The following is a 19,881-nucleotide window of genomic DNA, read 5'->3' on the forward strand; positions in this document are numbered from 1 at the left end:
GTTTAAGAACTAGAGGAAGGTTGTGGGTTTTATCTCACATAAAGAAAGAAAGCAAGCCATCGTGCTTGACTCACCAACATCAGGGTCATCTCCTCCTTGAGGTCATCGTATCGCTCTTCTAGGCGACTGAACTCATTTAGAAGGTTCTGATACCTCAGCCTCTCATCATTCAGATCGAGTTCCAGTTGTTTCGTTTCTTCTATTAACTTCTTCTCCATTGTCTCTGAAAGAAGGAAGAGAGATTGCACCTGCTAAAGATGACGCCACAAAACCCCAACCAAACTCAACGCCACTGAGCGGATTCTGACTCATCGCGACCCGCTGTGGGCCGGGGCTCCTCAAGACGGCCCCCCAGAAGGCAAGCGCGGAAACATGCACATTGATTTCCAGGTTCCCTGCCTGGGGGGGTTATTTCTAGTATCACGGTGATCTGTCATGAGTCTCTTAGTGACTGTAGAAGAAGGGAAAAATCACGACGAAAAAGTCGCCAATTACTCATAACGACTATAATCGATTGCATTCTTCTGTGTACATCCTTGGGCGGTATTCTCAGTCCCATTCCAAAATTGATCCTCATTTTTACTTGTTTTCTGGGGTCTAAGCTGTTTCAGAGTGTTCGGGGCCATTTGGACTATAAGATTCTCTCTAAGACTAATACTTCTAGGGAACAAGAGAGATAGGAGCCTTTTTGCTTCTTGATAGCAAGCCAAGGGAGTGCTAGAGAAACTTAAAGATGTCACGCAGCTAGAACGGGACAGCATTCACATCTGTCTGTTTCAAGGGTTACGCATGCTGCATCATCACCACGCTATGGGGCCACTGCAGTACCCATGGACAGCTCATACACTGATTTCAGCATATCCTTGATAGACATTGAGCAGTCATTGTCTATTAAATAAGACCTACTTTTCTATTCCATTAATTTTCTGCATCAGGCTATTCAAGACATTGTGTTGTCAAAGTCAACGTTGTCCTCTCAAGTCTGCTGGAACGGCAGTTTCTCTGTTAACACTCCACTGTCTGTCTGTCTCTGCTTGTCCTCAGTCCCATGGCTCTATCTTACTATTATCTGGCACTCTAAACTTTTCTTGCTGCTTTGTTAGCCACCTCCATTTCTAATTAGATAAAATCCTTAGAGCAGGTCATCTGAGTGGTTTGCATTTTTGGTACTAAAAGAATTCTGACCTTTCCATCACCCACCCACTCCACGTGAGTGGCTTGCATTTGTATGGCACATGGATTGGAGATTAAGCCTAGCCCAACTGCAGATGAAATAACAAAAACAAAAAACCCCTCACTACCATAGAGGTGATTCTCACTCATAACAACCCTACAGAGCAGGGTAGAGCTGCCCCCTACGCAAAATAAGACTCAGATCTTGGCTATATGCTTTTATTCAATGGTATTGTCAACCTCCTCATACGCATGTGAAAGCTGAACAATGAATAAGGAAATGCAAAAAAGAATTAAAGCCCTTGCACCATGGTGTGGGCGAGAAACACTGAAAGTACACGAACTACCAGAGAAATAAACAAATCTATCAGATTGCCCATTAGAAACGTGGATGCCAAGGCTTCGCCTTAAGTGTTGTGAACATGCTATCTATCAGGAGGGGTTAGGCCTGGAGAGGTCATCATGCTTGGTCAAGTAGAGGAGCAGGAAGATGGGCTCACAGCAGATACAACAATGGGCTCAAACAACCTCAATTGTGAGGCTGGGACAAGACTGGACAGACAGTGTTTTGTTCCGTTGTACACAAGGAAGCTATGAGTCTGGAATGACTCTGGCATTTATATCCCATCTAAAATGACAGCATTCTATCGATTCTTTTCATAGAATATAGCCTCACTCCAACCTACCTGTTCCCTACCAGTAATCACTGCCGTTCAGAACGCTATCTTCTTAGTCTGTATTTGTATGTAGGTAGATTCCTTGTAAACCATCTCCATTCTTATCTGTCCTGCTAAGAGCAACTGAACTCCCCACATCTGACTAATAAGTTCTCTCAAGAAGCTTTGGTGAGACTGGAGTTAAACTCCAAACTGCTAACTGAAAGGTCAGCAGTTCAAAGCCACCAGCTGGCCTGGGAGAGAAAGACGTGGCAGGCCACTCCCATATAGATTTACAGCCTTGGGATCCCTAGAAAGCAGGCTCTACTCTTTCCTATAGGGTTATTATGAGGAAGCATCTACCCAATGGCAGTGGGTTTGATTTGCTTGGGGAGGTTTCTGTTGAAAATATTATGTATGGATTTTTTTTGTTTTCTAAAATTTAGTGGCAAGGAGTGGTTGCTGTTGGAAAAACAGGACCCACTGGCTTCGCAGTAAATGCATACATGCTAGTTCAAGAATTATTCCTGAATCAACAGGAGCCTTAGATGTTATGACTGCTAAATCATATTCAAAACAAATCACTTTTTAATTAGACATGCTATTGCTTAGCATTAATTTAGAATTATAGAGAGGGCAGCTTTACAAGTTCATCAATAAATTCAGCCAAATCACTGGGAGCTCTTGCCTTTTGGAACTTTGTATACTTACTGATGACAGCCAGGTCGTTACAGCCTCAGCTGTGAAGCAGAGCTGAACTCCAGAGCTGAACTGCTGCGTCTTATGAGATATGACTGCAGCTTATGAAAATGTAGTGCACGGTGGGCTGGCCCGCAGTCGCGGTGGCCCGTGCGAAGCTCACCTGTCATCTCCTTAGCCTGCTCCACGATACGGCGGTTGAGGGTCTCTTTTTCCTGTTTCAGCAAAGTGTTTTCTTCCGTCAGATTTGATACCAGCTGTAAGATGAAACGGCCCATTGAGGTGGTCAGAATAAAGTCCGATTGCTAAGGGCGAAGACGACGTGGCCTCTAAGATTCCTTGCTCTCAGGGTCTCTGCTTCAGCTGTTTGCCTGGTCAGTCCAGACTGTCTGTGCCCCTTTGTCAGGCCCAGCCTCTTCCCACCCTATTACTATGGTCCACTCTCGAAAGGCCCGTCTTGCAGTGGTCTCTGGGGAGAACCTGCTGCCTGTTGGGGTGTGCAACCACTCACCAGCGATGCTTTTTTCCAAATAAATGTGCATGGGCCACACTTCCAGAGCTTGGGCAGGGGTCTTTGTAGAACTCTCCAGCAGGTCCTATCAGACCTGGCAAAGCACCACAGCCCGAGGCTGGTCTTCCAGATCAAGCTGACTGGGCATGTCATTTTCCCAGCCATAAAGGTGGCTGTCACAATGACACACTCTCAATCTTCTCCTGTCTGTCACTACACTCCATCCTAGTGCTGGAGTACCCAAAGGTAATCTCATGTTTTCATATTCCCCCACCACATCAAAGATTCTGCTTTTAGGGGTAGCTGGCCTTCATCTCTCTCCCCATTGCACAGCACCTTCCTACAGAATCAAAGCCTCTTTTTAAATGTATAATCCCCGACAGGGACAGAGTCACCAATAAGCAAGCTAAGCATAGGGTTACTTGTGCCTACTTACTAATCTGATGTGTGCAACCCGTGTGAAATTATTCACTACAGATAGTTAAGCAAGCACAAGTCAGCCCGTGTTAACCTCGCTTATTGAGGAATCTGCCTCTGTGCCATTCAGAGGAACCGAGAGCAGGGTCTACGGGTACATGTGTGAAAAACAGGAGGGAACCAAATGAGACACCTGGCTCTGTTCCTGTACGTTGTTTATCACACCAGAACAGCAAGGTCATGGCTACGAAGAGGAAGGGGCATCTTCCCACGGAGCTTAAATGCTTTGCTTCCATGGACTGAGGAGATGTCCCAGACAAGGAGAGCTCTTAGCCCCTCCTGATGATCACTTTGAACCCCCAGAACACTGTGTGCTGATAGAAAAAGCTTGCTATGCCAAAGGGACGACACATAACAGTGCTGGTTTTTCCTCGTGCAGACCCCAGGGCATCGACTAGCAAGAGAGGAGGGATGCTTTGATTAGGACTCTGAAGGCCACAAAAGGATCTCCTTTATTAGGGACACTATCCTGCCGGAACTGTACCTTCAATCCTGCTGACGCTCCCCCTGTAGCTGCGGCTATTAATATCCAAATGCCAGTTTAGATAGAGCATCCTGGGGAGTTTGCCAGCAGTGAGAGCCGACAGAGTCAATCTTGTTTTCGCTTACAGATGGTAATACTAGGGAACTTTGAAAATTGCTTTTTTTTTAAAGTAAGTCTTATGTTGAAGTACTTTGACAATTGTTTAAACAGTACCTCTCACTCATGCTTGAGCTCTGAGTACAATTTTTATACCATCCCATGGAAATGTGGAGTGTGGAAGCCCTGATGAACTGACTGGTGTTTTTGTTTGACTGCTGTTCCATCTGCACAGTAGCTCTTTGGCTGCTGTCAGTCTGACAGGACAGACATTTGGCTTCCTCTGCTTGGGAATAACCAAGCTTCAGCGCAAGTATCTACAGAGATCTTACTAACTGGAATTGACTGCTCACTGTTTGAATGGCTTTTTAACCGTTCTAATGCTACTGAAGAAAACGAAATCTACATTACATCTAGTCAAACACATTTACAGAAAAAGGGATAGTAAGTCTTTGGTTAATTTCCTTCCTAGAATACGGCTTTGATTGCCCTCTTATTAGAATCCAACGTTTCTCCTAAGACACTCGTAGCTACTCATTGATCACATGCGAGAAAATGCTTGGGAATTCCTGATAAAGAACAGTAAACCACTTGAAATTGTGTTATCACTTTAGACTAAAACCCACACTGCGCCACAGAGGCTAAGTCAAGACAAGACACGTTGCCTTTGTCTACACAAAAGTACCCGGGAAGATGAACATTAGCTCCCACCTTGCCGGTTTCCTGTTTGTATCTATCTGCACTCTCCTCAATAGATTTTTTCTCTGACCGAGTTTGTTCCAAGTCTTTCCGGAGCTTGGCAATTTCTTCCTGCAGGCTGAGGACCCGTTTGGTGGCGACCTTAGCTTCTTCCTCACTTAGCTGCAGGCGTTCCAGGTCATTCCGGAGTTTCTCAGTCTCAGTGTTATACGTTCCTTCGAGACTGGTCAGCTTCTCCATGAGGGACTTGTAGTCTTTGTTCTTTAAATGCACACAAATGAAACAGTAAGTACATATACATATCAGCCGATATAGTTAAGAGAAAGCCATGCTTATCTGTGGGTTCCGCATCGGTAGGATATTGGATCAAAATACCCAATCACAACATTTACAATAATACAACCAATATCCTCTTCGTAACACCAGAAGAGAGCAGAAACAATTAATTTTGTTTGACGCAGTGGGCAACAGAGGTCTCATTTTCTCACAGACATATTTCCATACAAAATCCTTAATTTTGCGGCTCTTAATCCAGAAACAGGAAATCTAGGCTTGCTACAGAAAATAGGTCACGTTGTCATCAACAGCCATATCCTAGCCAGGTGGTACGTGTGCCAAAATAGGACTTAGTAACTCTTCCAGTAATCTCTGCAAGCAGAGTGCGGGCTCCTCGGAGGTAGGAACGTCAGCCTGCAGCCCATGCCAGGTCAAGTGCTAGTCAGAGCAAATATCGCAGTGGACAGTCCATGGTGCGGAGGCTCACCTGCAGCCGGGCTCTCATCGTGTTTCAATTGAGCCCGTCTCTGGGGCCCCTCCTTCCACCTCTCCCTGCCCACAGACGCTGGTCACTTCCTGAGATTATTTGTGTGTCTATCATCCTTCACCATGGATCGCACTCTCTTTCAGAAAGGGTGGAAGTGGTGGCTTCTGTATCTTTATATTCCTTACCAGGCTCTGCCTCCTAGAACAGAGCTTCACCCATAGGAAGGGTGCAAGAAATGCTGGCTACAAATGTTTTAACTATGATCTTATACCTGTCACTCTCCAATTCTTTCAGTTTACGTGAGGAATAAAATACAAATGAAAAGGCACTTAGGTACAAGGGCGCATGGGTCCTATGGTTGAATTCTCTCTGACCACTCGTGTCTTTCAGAGAAAAACACAGAAACACAAGGAATTTCAGCCATGTTAATTTGGGGATTAACTCATAGGCTGACGGATAAAGTCGGTGGGAGACAGTTCAACAAGCCCCCTGGACTTCTTCCGGGGTGTGTGCTACCTCTGGCGCCTGCCCACCCAAGATGCTCGCACCTGCTCGTCCACTTTGCGCTGCAGCTGCATGATCTTGTTCTCCATGCCGACGTGCAGCTTCTTGTAGCGCTCCACAGAGCGGGCCTCAATCTTGAGCTTCTTGAGCTCGCGCTTGGCCATCATCCGCCGGAAGCAGCACTGCAGGTAGATGATGGCATGCAGGCTCCTCTTGTAGTGTGTCCGGGCCAGCCAGCCACGGACCCACTTCTGAATGATGGTCACTTTGTGCGCCCGGAGGATCTGCAGAGAAGGACAGGGCAAGTCATCCCCGGCCCTGGACTGGATTCCAGGTCCACCTCTATCCACTCGTGTCAAGCTGAGCATCTCTGTGATGCCTGAGCATCAACAATCTATTGTGTGCTATTACACACCCTACAGACACAGAGGGAGGTCAGCATTATTTTTTAAGAGATCTGAAAAGGTCTATTTTGAAAGGCAACTTTGGGAAAACTACCTGAAAATATGTTACCTTTCTAGTTATGCATAGCTGAAAGCAAAATATTGAGTTGGCAGTTCTCTACATGGAAGATACCAGATTGATTACTACAAGGAGGAAAGTCTAAAAAGAAAGACAATAACATATTAGGACTATGGCAGGGGAGGCTGAGGGGAAATGGGGAGCTAACAGCGATGAGTCCAAGAATGAGTGAGAAACTGTTCTAAAACCGATCATGGTGATTGTGCAACTTTTCTTGATGTGACTGAATGATTGACTTGTGTCGTATGCGAATTACATGTAGACCAGTTCCTATTTTCAGGTCTGCACCTGGGGGAAGAGCAATGGGGGGGAAGCATCGTCCTGAAGTGGTATTTAGGAAACGTGTGGTTCAATTTTAAATGATCGAATAGGAAACAAGCATGGGTGCTTAGGAGCCATGCACAGCAGCATCTTCAGCCTGCGCCAGCCTGCCTTTGGGGCTTGCCTCCCTTCAGCTCTCAGGATGTGCGGTCACTGGGCATCAAGCCGCCGACAGATGGGCACTGGGAGCAGCACACACTCGGGGGAGGCCCTTCTTATCCAGACGCAGGAAGGGCACACCGAAGGCTTTCAGACTTTAAAGCTCAAGCTGCACACAGTGACACAGCTATTAACGACATTTCCTGCTCCAGTTCCGTTCCCCATGTCCCCACATGACTTCAGACACTGGTCCACCGCTATAGTTCAATCCCATGGAAACAGGGTGTCATTAGCGCTCTCCTTCTGAATCTCATTTCCATCAGCGAGGCAAGAGCAATCAAGGAGCGCCTGCTCTTCCTCTAAACCCCTCCAGTCCCATGAAGACCACCTTGGCTCCGACACACAGGAATACTAAAGGGATGCTGGCTGCTGGCCTCCTGCCGGGCACCCCCATCGTGCTGAGTCACGGCTGCCATTACCAAACCAACCGCTTCCAACCACCTTCAGAGGCTGCTGAGGGAGGACGGGGAGAAACAGAAGGGGAAGGGATGACCAAGCTTCGGGCTCTTCCATCCCCTGAAAGCTCACGCTTCCACTGAAAGAGCCAGATGATAGAGCAGGCACGGACAAAGAAAGCGCTGCCGTAACTAGCCTCCAATGTTTTTTCGAAGCACAGCTATAGAATACACTCACTTAAGGCTCACTGGTTTTGTTTTGTGGTTGGTAAGCTTAACTTTTTTTTTTAATTAAAAGTAGGTAATAAAAGACGGTCAAGGGCATGCTCATGTATTGCCATGTGACTAGAGACCCATCTCCAAGTCAGCCCAGTGATGTTCCTTCAAACCGTGATCCCCAGAGAACTCGGGCCCAGAAGGCATATGTGCGGGTGGTTAAGAGTCTATCCTCAACCAAAGGGGGTCAACAGTAAGTTCATCCACTGGGCCCAGGCCCTGTGCTCCAGTCGATAACAAAGAGCAACTATGGTGACCCGCTATCTGCAGAACGTGTGGATTACTGCTAAATAGAGTGACTGTTTTTCTACATGCCTAAGTCAACATTTTAACTATGGCAAGTGCTTGGGTGATGAATGTCTGGGATGTCCATCTTATCGACAACCCACACTTGCCCTTCAATAGGATATAAACTTGCCCTCACTGCAAAAACAGGGAACCAACCTCTACTTGCAAAAAATTCTGCATCACAATCACCTTGAGTTGCTGGACATGAAACTTCTAAACCACTGAAAAGGCTCTGAACCATTCCGTGTACTAAAGTGAAGCTTATTGAAAACTGTATACCCCCGTTCCAATTTACCTACAAATTAAAGACTCACTTAGGAACAGATCTAGTGTGTCCCTGGGACCTGCCTGTATTTAATGTAATTTATTTCGTTTTTACCACAGTAAATCCGCCCAAGGTTCTTTCTTGGGACAATCATCTATCATCCATCTGTTATATTCAAAGCTCACTATAATAGGTTGAGTAAAGGCCCCAAAGGTATCAAGGCCTAACCTCTGGAACATGTTAATGTCTGTTTACAGATCTGCAGGGTCTTTGCAGATCTGATTCAATTAAAGGTCTTGAGATGAGAAAATTACTTGAAAACATCTGGATAGGCCTAACTACTCTACTAAGTGTTCTTTAAAGAGACAGAAGATGAGAAGGTGCTGTGAAGACAGAAGCAGAGGGTGGGTGATGATGCACAAGCCAAAGCCTGTGGGCAGCCGTCAGGAGGCAAGAATGCAAAGTCTCCTAGTGCCTCCGGAGGGAATTTGGCTGTGCTCAAACCTTAACTTCAGCGCAATGGTACTGAATTTCTGGAGTTTATAATGGTGAAAGAATGAATTTCTGTTGTTTTAAAACACCAAATGTGTGGTTGTTACAGTGATCACAGGATAGTAATATATAAAGTTGTTGCTGTTTTTCCTGAACTACCCAAACCAAGGAAAACGAGACAAATCTTATTTTTCCATTATTTCCTTAATAAACATGTACTTTGTTATGAAATACTTCATAATTAATTGAATATTAATTGTAATACTACAATATTGTAATTGTAATATTAATTAATTGCATATTAAATGTTGGCTCAATTCATGTGACTCCTATTTCCAGAGTAATCCTTGTGGTTCTTTGCAAAGACATGTGATTCATGTTGATGGAGAGAATCAATAAAGTTGGAAAACAGCGCCTCACCTTGCGATACCTATTTCTGGCCAAGTAGCCTCGCAAATAAGACTGAAGAACGATCGTGGCCGCACGTGTAATCTTGTATCTCCTGTGGACCACATACATGCGCCAGTACTTCTGAATGATGGTGGCTGCCTTGGTTCTGCGCAGAAACGCAGCATAGCTGGTGACGGCAAACAGATAGTTAGTCCTCAGGAAAACCCGGGGACACGTTTCGGAGAGGCGTGCAGGGTAGTACATGTTAAATCAAAGTTCATGTTCACGTGTTACACGCACAGCATATTATGGCTTCCCACAGTGTTCTGACCTTCATGATCTCCTTAGAGCGTCCCCAGCCCTGACCAGGGGGGGGTCCCGTATTACCCACATGTTATGACACAGAGTGTGAAGGCTCACCAAGGTGCATTCCTTCCTTCCATCACCCCAGGCTCCGTCCCCTCTATAGAATACTCCAGATGTATACAATGGCACACTTACCATGGTATCACCAGCTTTCTCACCTCTATCATTCACGCACATTTGTCTCAAAGTATAAACGCAGCATTGATTCATTTCTGACAATATGCCTGGATTAAAAGCTTCCTAACGGGTGAACCCACTCAGTCTAAGTCTTTTCTTGACTCTCTCAATTTATTTGTTCCCCAAAACTCCTACTTTACTTAAGCACAATTTCTCCAAATATTAACAAATAAAAGAATGCTGAGAACAGGAGCGGGTGGTGATTTACCTTTCTCGCTCTCTTTTTATTTTGTAGGCTGACTCAGAATTCCTAAGACTGGTGAAACTGTATTCTATACAACTGCTTTGTGAGTCAATTTGCTAGCCCCTGCAATTAAGAAAGGGTGAGGTGTCGCCTTCTCCGGCAGGGTGACCACTTCACATGGTACCAGGCGGGACAATAAATATACACAGGCAACCTAATCCTGAGAGCTGCAAATCTGAGTAGGCAAGCCCGGGGCACTTACCATCGCGCCTGGTAGCCTCGCACGTATCTCTGCACGGCAATGGCTGCCTTCCGCATGCGCAGGTACTTCTTCCGCAGCAGCCATCCCCGAATGGTCTTCTGGATGCGGATGCAGGCAGCCCTCAGCTTGTCCGCCCTCAGTTTTTCTAGATAGGCTACTTGGCCAGCGCGGAAAAAGATCTTGGTCTTACCAAACTGGTACTTGTCTTTGTCCTATGGTTGGAGGAAATTGTATATGTAGCAGTAGAAATCATGTTCACATAACAAATACGTAAAAGAGGGGGAGACAGGGCTAAAAGCAGAATCAGGGACGGGCTGAATCTAGAAGAGCTAAAACTCGGGCTACATTGCAATCAACTAATGGCGCCAGATTTTCCGATCTTATTCAAGTTGAGCAAACAGAGGGCTTTGAAGGGAAATTGAAGTCGAAGAGTTATTTTCCGGAATCATTCTACCTGGAATTATTACATGTGGCCAAAAAGCTTGGTGGTGGTGCATAGGCAGTTATGATAGACTGGTTTGCATTTTCAGCATCTCAAGCAAGTGGCCGTGCTGACACTGCCTCGGCCTGACCCGGGCTGTCTATTCCACGAGAAAGCTGAAGGACAAAAACAGCAGGCTGAAGGGGAACCAAAGCAATCACGGCACGACAGCAAAACTGCCCTGGGCCTCGAGAGGAGGACTGACGTTTTCAGTAGTTCTCTGTGGGGCTTATCAGCGGTATTTGAGAAGAGATACAAAACCCCTACGATGTGCCCTAAATCATGCTATACATTCCAATATGTATTTTACCAAAAATGTATGCAATCGCTCACTGCCGTTTGATCCTGTGCAGAGTGGAGCAGTAAGCGCAGACGCACACGTGATTTCTAGTCCACGACACTGTGGTTCACCGTATCAAGAAGTGTGCAGGCCATTAACCATTTGCAAATACAAAGAAGAGTGAAATGTTCTTGCAATAACCACTAGGATCTGAAATTCCAAACAATAGCTGAAAAGAAATCACTTTACACCATAAGCAGATTACCTCCTATTTCCAACATGAAACCAGAAAATTGGACAGATTTTGCCACATGTATAAAAAAAACAACAACAAAACTTCAATGTAAATCAGTGACATTTACATAGGAATCCTAGTTGAAGATGTAAAAGGAGATAGAAAGTGATTCTGTCTCCCTTCTCCTACTCCTGTCCGCATGCCTGTCCCACCTCATCCTTCCCTACGCCACTCCTCACAAACCTGGGACTCCTGTCTTGTAGCCTCGTTTGCAGCGTCCCCTACAAAGGATGGTTCCAGGCAGAGTGGTCTGATTGAGGAACCTAGGCACAGGGGTGTCCCCATTTCCTGCTCCACACTGCTGTCTGAAACCACAGTGGACCAACGCGGGCCACTCAAAACGCACCTCCTTTCACAGCGCATTGCTAACAAAGTCTCAGTTCTTTCTAAAGGGGGGCAAAATTACCCTGAGACATGGTATCCTCACCCCCTCCACTCCCATTTCCCAGATATCAATCGACATTACTGGTATTTTATATGGAAGGCCCAGGGTTTGCAAAAATCAGAACCATAAGGCCCTAGATCAACCCGTTGCCGTCAAGACTATTTGAATCCATCGTGACCCAGAGGACGCAGTAGAACTGCCCTGAGGGTTTGCAAGCTTCTACATCTTCATGGGAGCAGCCCGACTCATCCTCCTGGAGACAGGCGGGTGGCATCTCAACGAACAGCCGAGAGTGCTTCACCACTGCACCTTGAGAGCGCCCGGCTCGGCTGGAAGTAGGTGAAAAGGCTTCTTACCAGTATCAGCTTCTCTAATACATTCTTACAGGTCTGCTTTCGGTCACTCAGCACATCTTTTTGCTTCATTAGGACACGGTAGCGGCTGAAAAATTCTTGGTAAGTCCACCTACCAAGAGAAGCTCACATCAGCTGATTTGAAGAACTGGAGGAACGCTTCCACTAGGACTCCTTGACTGAAACTGCCAGGCTTACCGAGAGGGGAAACCGGCCGCGCTGATTCGAATGGTTTCCAGCACGCCACACGCCCGCAGCTGCTGCACTGCCCTCTTCTCGTCAAACCTACGCAAGAACAAGGACCATGAACACCCAGAGGCCTGGCTGTCGCCGCAAATCACGCTCCCCTGTCCAGAAAGTAAATTCTTGTGGAAGGAGACAAACAGAACACTTGGGGGGCGGGGGGAAGCCTTCCAAAGTTAACAGTAATCGAAGTGATCATGTCCGTGGGGGAGTGGGGCGCTGACAATTAGCAGTGAAAAGAAAGATCTTTTTACTCATGAGATATACTTGTGAGCATATTTTTTTCAATGAGATTCCTCTGCATTTTTTTTTTTAATGTAAAAGGGTTTTTAGTTGATTTAATTGGCAGATTTAAGAGTTCTTCCACACACTACTGAGGGGAGTGGCATGGGATCAATGATAGAGATAAAAGATGATGTACTTTTGCACACAGGTGTGGTTCAAAAAGCCAAACTTAACTGCCATCGAGACTCCTCTGCATTTCGTTAGCCAATAAGTGTTAGGTGGACGGCCCTCTCTAAGTGGTCTCAGACTTCTCCGCCCCATTTAATCTAGGGTAGGATAAAGATGGGCCAGCCCTCAGATTTCTCTAGGAAGAAGGGCAAATGCACATGAAAGGGAATCAAACAGCTATTTGCATACCAATGTCCATTGCCATACTATTCACAATAGTTAAAAAGTGGAAACCCCTACAGGCCCGTCATCGGATAAACGGATCAACAAAATGCCGTGCATACATACAGTACTACTTGGCCGGCAAGAGGAATGAAATCTTTGATACGGGATCCAATGTGGATGAACAAGAGCAGGCAGCTCTACAGAGACCAAAGTTCATTTGTGGTTATCTGAGGCAGATGGGAGGAAGAAAGAGCAGATCTTGTTTGTGGAGTACTGAGTTTCAGTTAATGGTGATGGGAAAATCACACTGATTCAAGGCCAAGTTGTTGCAACTCTTGTCAGCAAGCTCGATATCTACAAAAAGCTGAACTGATTAAAGTTGGTAATAGATATATTTACAACAGTGACAAAAAAGAAGAAACTGCTGAGAGTGCTTATGTCCAACCAACCAACCAACCGGACAAACAAATAAAAACCCGCCTCCAAACCCCTGAGACACAACAATGAATCAATTAATTCACTTGGAGCATAACGAAAGTAAGAAATATGAGAAGATAAAATGTGTGACTTATTTCTCCATGAACAACTGCTCCTTTCGCCATGACACCAGGAGAATTGGATGGTACCTGACCACCTTTACTGAACAATTTAAGCAAAGCTGCCATAGAGGGATCCTGATTAAAGGGGGGAAATTCAGGATAAGTTTCAAATTCTCATGAAGGACAGATTTTTTGGAGCCAGAGAGGGTGAATGGACATCTGAAACTATTGCCCTGAAATTATCGTTAAGCTTTATATTAAAATTATCCCCTGACCGGGCCCAAAGCAGAGAAGGACAGAAAGATGTTCACTTGAGTTCCATTGACTGCAAAGGTATTCAACTGTGCGGATCATAACGAGTGACTGACAGCCTCGAGGAGAATGGGAGCTCCTGAACACTTGATTGTTCTCATAAAGAACCTGGATGTGGATCAAGAGGCACTTGTGTGAACAGATCCAGGGCATACTGTGGGCGTCCTCAAACAACAGCCCGTGGGCCACATGCGCCCCGCCGAGGACATTTATCTGGCCCGCCGGGTGTTTTTGCCCCATTTGGTTTTTCACTTCAACATAAGATATGTGCAGTGTGCATAGGAATTTGTTCATAGTTTGTTTGTTTTTTTAATTATAGTCCGGTCCTCCAACAGGTCTGAGGGACAGTAAACTGGCCCCCTGTTTAAAAAGTATGAGGAGCCCTGGCATACTGCATGGTTTAAAATCAAGACAGGTCTGTGGCAGGGTTGTAGCCTCTCACAGTATGTATTCAATTTGTGTGTGCCAAGGCAGTCATCAGAGAAGCTGGATTATATGAAGAAGAATGTGGCGGCAGGATAGGAGGAAGGCTTATTAACAGCCTGCAATATGCAGATGGTACAATCTTGTTAGGAGCGGTCAGGGCCTGGAGAAGGACACCAGGCTTGGTACAGTAGGGGAGCAATGAAAAAGAGGAACTCCCTTGGCAAGACGGATTGACACAGTGGCTGTCACGGTGGGCGCAAATCTAAGAACAACTGTGAGGATGGTACAGGACCACGCAGCGTTTCATTCTGTTGTGCACAGGGTCACTATGAGTGAGAACTGACCCGATGGCACCTAACAATAACAACAAACAACTATCTATCTAAGGCAAAGGACATTTACAGAGGCCTAAATGCAGGCATGTACATATATAAATTATATATATATATATATATATATATATATATATATATATATATATATATACACACACACATATATATATAATGAGAGGGGAATAGAACTATGTACTCATATCTATATGTTAAGAATTAAAGTTGCAGATGGACATTGGGACTCGACTCAAGTACTCCCTTAACACAAGAACACTGTTATAACAATCCGACATTCCGTGATGCTCACCTTCCCAACACGATCGCTGAAGACAAATGTGTGCAAAAGCAAACGTGGTGAAGAAAGCTGATGGTGCCCGGCTATCACAAGATATAGCATCTGGGGACTTAAAGGGTTGAAGATAAACAAGCAGTCACCTAGCTCAAAAGCGGCAAAGCCCACATGAAAGAAGCATACCAGCCTGCGTGATCACAAGGTGTCCATGGGATCAGGTATCAGGCATCTAAGACCCAGAATAAAACCATACCGAAGGTGAATGGGGTGAGGGCATGGAATGGAGATCCAATGCCCATGTGTAAACAACTGGACATCCCCTCGCAAAGGGGTCACGGGATGAAACACACAATTTGCCTCTCGTCCTTTATTTTTAATCCGGTGGTTGAGAAGTACTTACGTGAATGGGAACTTGAAGTCATTCGGCTTGATGCAGCGCACGTAGTGAGGGGTGGTGGCATTGAGGGTCTCCATCAGCAAGTGAAGGGAGTTCCGGAACTGTGTGGAAAAAGCACCAAGGGGCATCAAGATCTTGTCAAGAGTCAGAGATGAAGCTGGTCAATTTAATATTCTCCTCTGACGGCACACACATAAAATGACCTTGATGCCTATAAACCTGACCCATCATCAATGGCAGAGCTGCGACTGAATGGGAATGAAAGAGCTTTAGGCTAAAACTGCCTTAATCTTACAACCCCAGATGCTTAATCGGCTACCTATACATTCATTCTCCTGACACCCATTTTTCCCATTCCACTTAAAAAAATATAAGTCTGCAGAGCTTACTGTTGTAGCTCGGAATTTTGATTAAAAATAGCTCCTCACTTTAAGACTCTGAAGGTCACTTAGACATAGGGAGCAAGAATTTGGCTGTAAGATCCTGAAAAAGCAGCAATGACTTAAAAAGCACAGTGAATGAGCCGCTGAATGGGAGCGTGCAGTCGGTCGTGGGGTTACAATGAGGGAAGTGGCATCAGGGTGGAGGGTATGGGCCTGCGTCAGATCCTGATTCGGGTCCACACTGGGCACATGCATGGGGAAGCAAGCAGACTGGTACTCAGCCTGTGGTCCATGGGCCCGCTGCTGAACAGGCACTGAGCTTGTGTGTCCTGTCTCCCACTCCCCTAGACCAGGAGACTCCCAATAAAGGTGAGGGCAGCATGCCTGCCCGGAAGGAAAGAAAGGGCTGGTGCTCTGTACCAAAGAGTCAGAGAGCCAAGTGGGCATCAGCAGCCCGGGGAAGATGAGCTGCACTAGGGGGATGAAGACACAGAGGAAGTGATTTGGGGAGAGACTCAAGCAGAGTCACAGCCCGGAAGCAGGGTGACTTGCTCCAGCAACCTTGGCGATTTGAGGCCTCAGGACACCAGAGGGGCAGGGGCGCTGCAGCAGCTGCACGGGCTCACCTGGAGCCCCACGGTTTTCTTGTGCTCTTTGGCCGCTTGGCCCGGCCGGCCTTTGGTGGCCTTTGCAGGCATGCGGGTGAGGAGGGTGCGCCCCGAAGAGCTGGCGGAAGTCGGGCTGATGGTCTTCTCGTCATCTTGAAACAGCTCCGGCAGCATCTTGAACTGGGTCGGGAACAGTGAAAGGAGATTACGCTCAAACCGAACCGCCAGTGTAAGCCGTCACAGAAGAACCATGCTGACGGCATTGCCCCCTTCCTTCAAGAACCCCTTTCAGATTCACAGCCCAGAAATAATGGAAACCGGGGTAAGAACACAAACAAAAAAGAAAGCCAAGGCAAACCCCAAAAAAAAAAGCAAAAAAAAAAAAAACGTAAAGGGGAAAATCGAATTTAAGGAGGAAAACAAAAAACAAACCCTAACCCACAAGAAAAGACCTCTCCAAACCGATGACTGGTTCTGAACGATGATTATTTTTAAAATATTAAATTTCAACAATGTTATATGCTAATCATCACTATTATTATTTTACATACTATTTTAGCGACACCCTAATTGGAAGTCCTGTATTATTATCTCAGCTCCATAAACCGTTTCCGCATCTGGGGGAGAACTAGTTCGAGACTGAGCACTATTTCAAACATATGGCTGAAAGTCTCCGCAGGAAAGGTGTCCTGAGTTTGTTCTATAATCTTCTAAGAATATAAAATAAGCATTAGTTAAGTGATAATTTTAAGAAAATTATTCAGATTCTAGGTACAAAACAGAAGGCTAAAAAAAAGACTGCCATTTCCTATCAGTTTTTTATGTTTGTTTTCCAGGAATTTAAAAGTTGACTATATAATTCCAATACTCTATTTTGGATTTTACTGGACTATCAAAAGCTCCAGTACCTAATGTGTGGAACGATGACCCTGGCAAACGTGAGTGAAAGAAAGTTATGGAACGAAAGAGACTTCAAACTAATCCACAAGAGCATATTAATATTAGCATAGCATATATTTGTACAATAGTGTCACAGCCCTTACAAAGAACATAAAATCCTCCTAATGAGCAAAATTACATTTGCAGTTGTCATTTAACTAATAATCTCGGAATAGGTCCAGATTAAAAACTTTTGCTTCAGAGTTTTTATATTGTGTTTTGTTTTACCAAAAAGTAAAGTCAGATCCCTTCATCTGCTTTTCAGGTGTGCATCGATCATAAGAACGATTGAGGAAGTAATTCATGATGTGGCTAACAGAGTGTGATGCAGAACCTACCAATAGTAGTTGCTTGCTACACAAACGGACATATTCCTATTTCACATAATAAATAACATCTTGCTGCATGGCTGGCTACAAGGAGAAAAAGAGAAGCAAACCGAACGCAAGAACCGTGTGGCCACTGCCTCGTATTAAGTTAAAGCCGTGCTCCTCAGGGGGAAGCAGAAATGCCCGAGAGACTGCCCTGACACCTCAGCCAGTTTAGAGCGACAGGTCAGCCACGTACCTCTCTGCCACATGACCCCACCATTGCCAAATGAACTGCCAGCTCTCCATTAGCAGTGGCCAAGCTTCCCTTTTTTTTTTTTTAAGAGTGAAAGAGTTAATAGAGTTGTGCCATGATCTTATTTTCATCCCTAAACTTTCGACCTATACTATCTACCAGAAAACACATTCAAAGGTCAGGTACACATACACGTACATGCACAGATATGTGTGTACGTCTTTCTCTGTCTGCATCAAAAAACCCAACAAAGTCCCTGCCGCTGAGTCAGTTCTGACTCATAGTGACCCCGGAGGGCAGTGTAGAACTGCTCCCAGGGCTTCGGAAAGGGCCATGTCTCCTCAGCCTTCTCTTCTGGCTCCCTCCCTGGGCAGCTTCTGAAGCTGGGAAGGAAGATGATAAAGCCCCAACTGTCTTCTCGTTTTCATTTCTTCGTGTTTTTAACCTTTTCATCGCGAATTGGGGAACAACTTGGGAAAAACGGAAATGGTCACACTACTGAAAGCCTGGCACCAACGTCATGGGGTGATACACGCAGAACCTGTTCGGTTGATGTGCTTTGCTGTGGAGAGTCTCAAGAACAACAAAATGAATAAGGTTTGGGGGCAAATAAAAGCAAAGTGCTTAGGCCACATGCAAAACAGCGTGCGATGATGCAAATATTAATCTCCATCTGGATGATGGAGTGCATGAGGCTATGTCTCTTGAACGCCCCTTCAAAATGGCAAAGCAGAAAAACGATCTTCTACCATAATCTCTCACCAAGGCTCAGGAGAGTCTAGAACATCTGAGGAAGAAGTAGTCCAGGTTTCTCAATTTTAAGTTGTTGTTCTTGACATAGAACTGAGAGGCAGCGTTGTGTGCTGCCTGAGAGTACAAGCTCTCAGCTAGATGCCTGATTTTTAATTTGGCTCTAAAAGCTATGTAGTCTCTGGGCCTACGTTGCTCCAGCTGTAAAATGGGAGTAATGAGAATGTGACCTCATTATCAGAATTAGCAGCGTGAACATTTCTTTGTAAAGGATTGAGAACTGGACTTAACACACAGCATTGTGTGTTGGCTAAATAAAAACAAAAAACCAATTTTGCTAGAAATAGCATTCTTGCTGAAAAGTCCTTTTTATGATATTAACTTATTATTGAATATGTCCCAAGGTTATGCAGGTTTACCTTGCTTGATTTAAGAACTTTAATTTGTTCTTCAAAAACGGTGTCTTTATTCTTTTCAAGAAAGCCTTCACACTGGTATTCCACCTGAAAACACACGGGAAAATCTCTTTAACTGAAAGGACTTTCGACTAGATATCATCATCATAAGCAACAAAAATAGGCCCCCGGAGCACTCCCCAAAGTGGTGTCATCCGTGTTACTCTGAGAAACAAGTACAGTTCCTAATAGAGTAGGAAATGTTATTAACTTTACAGTGCAAGTTCCCAAATGCTGTCTTCTCTAGAAACAGAGGGAGTGCTGACGAATTGTGTCCAGAAGATTCTCCCAGTTCCTGGCTAAGCTGACTCATAAGAAGTTGATGCTCTCTCTCCTGCCATGCTCCCAAAGAGAGAGCCCTGGAGGCTGATCCAATGTGTCTCCTTCAGTACCAGGTCACTGTGCAGCAAGGGTGAGGGGAGATTAGGCAGGAGTGAGGATCAGGAGGAACAGTTGGCTCTCTGGCAGGGAGGACAATGAAGAACTCATGATGGATAGCAGGAGTATGAGGGTAATGTAGGACCACTCAAGAATGGCTTATTCTATTTCTGATTCCAAAATTATAGCAGCTTCAGCCATTTGCCACGCGAGGAGTTCTGTAGACTGTCCCTCACAGTCCAGGCCACTCAGGTTTCCAGTCAGGAAGAAAGCAGACTTGAAGAACTCTCAAACTCTAAAGGAGGTCTCGGGAAGTTTACCCAGGCCTGTCCTATAAATCCGCCTTGTGGCTCCTGAGTTCCTGAGCAGACTCTGGAGCTGGTGGCGCAGTGAGCATGCGTGCCTTTGTAGGAAGGACCCTGAGACCTAACCACTGACAGTAACACAGCTCAATTTGGAAACCTTAGTGGTCAGGTGAGCTTTTGTGGTAGTTACATAATGTGGTGTCAATTTGGGACTTGAGAGGATTAAGAGTGAAGGGGTGGAGTCTAGTCTGTCAATTGGGTTATAGCCAATGAGGCCTCTGCATGGGCATGACCTTCTCCTGAGAATTCTGGGAAATTCGGTATTTTCTCCTTGGTGGTGGGAGACACCTCTCTCTCTCTCTCTCTGCTCACTCCCTGGGAGAC

The 19,881-nt window shown here is 45.5% G+C and overlaps 1 protein-coding gene across 1 annotated transcript in view; it reads right to left on the bottom strand.

Moving 5' to 3' along the window:
* Positions 1–19,881, bottom strand: part of MYO5A (myosin VA) — a 124,817-nt gene that overhangs the window by 55,384 nt on the left and 49,552 nt on the right. Inside the window, exons 14-24 of the mRNA XM_013006341.2 lie at positions 18,779–18,862; positions 16,125–16,286; positions 15,119–15,216; positions 12,152–12,238; positions 11,957–12,065; positions 10,160–10,371; positions 9,201–9,357; positions 6,107–6,346; positions 4,808–5,056; positions 2,692–2,785; positions 75–223 (exon numbers count right to left, since the gene is read on the bottom strand). Coding sequence (XP_012861795.2) covers positions 75–223; positions 2,692–2,785; positions 4,808–5,056; positions 6,107–6,346; positions 9,201–9,357; positions 10,160–10,371; positions 11,957–12,065; positions 12,152–12,238; positions 15,119–15,216; positions 16,125–16,286; positions 18,779–18,862 — 1,641 coding nt within the window. The remainder of the gene's footprint in view (positions 1–74; positions 224–2,691; positions 2,786–4,807; positions 5,057–6,106; positions 6,347–9,200; positions 9,358–10,159; positions 10,372–11,956; positions 12,066–12,151; positions 12,239–15,118; positions 15,217–16,124; positions 16,287–18,778; positions 18,863–19,881) is intronic.

Source organism: Echinops telfairi, unplaced genomic scaffold (genome assembly GCF_000313985.2).
Source record: "Echinops telfairi isolate 266 unplaced genomic scaffold, ASM31398v2 ScPeMD7_8;HRSCAF=38, whole genome shotgun sequence".
In the NCBI taxonomy this organism is placed as follows: Eukaryota; Metazoa; Chordata; class Mammalia; order Afrosoricida; family Tenrecidae; genus Echinops; species Echinops telfairi.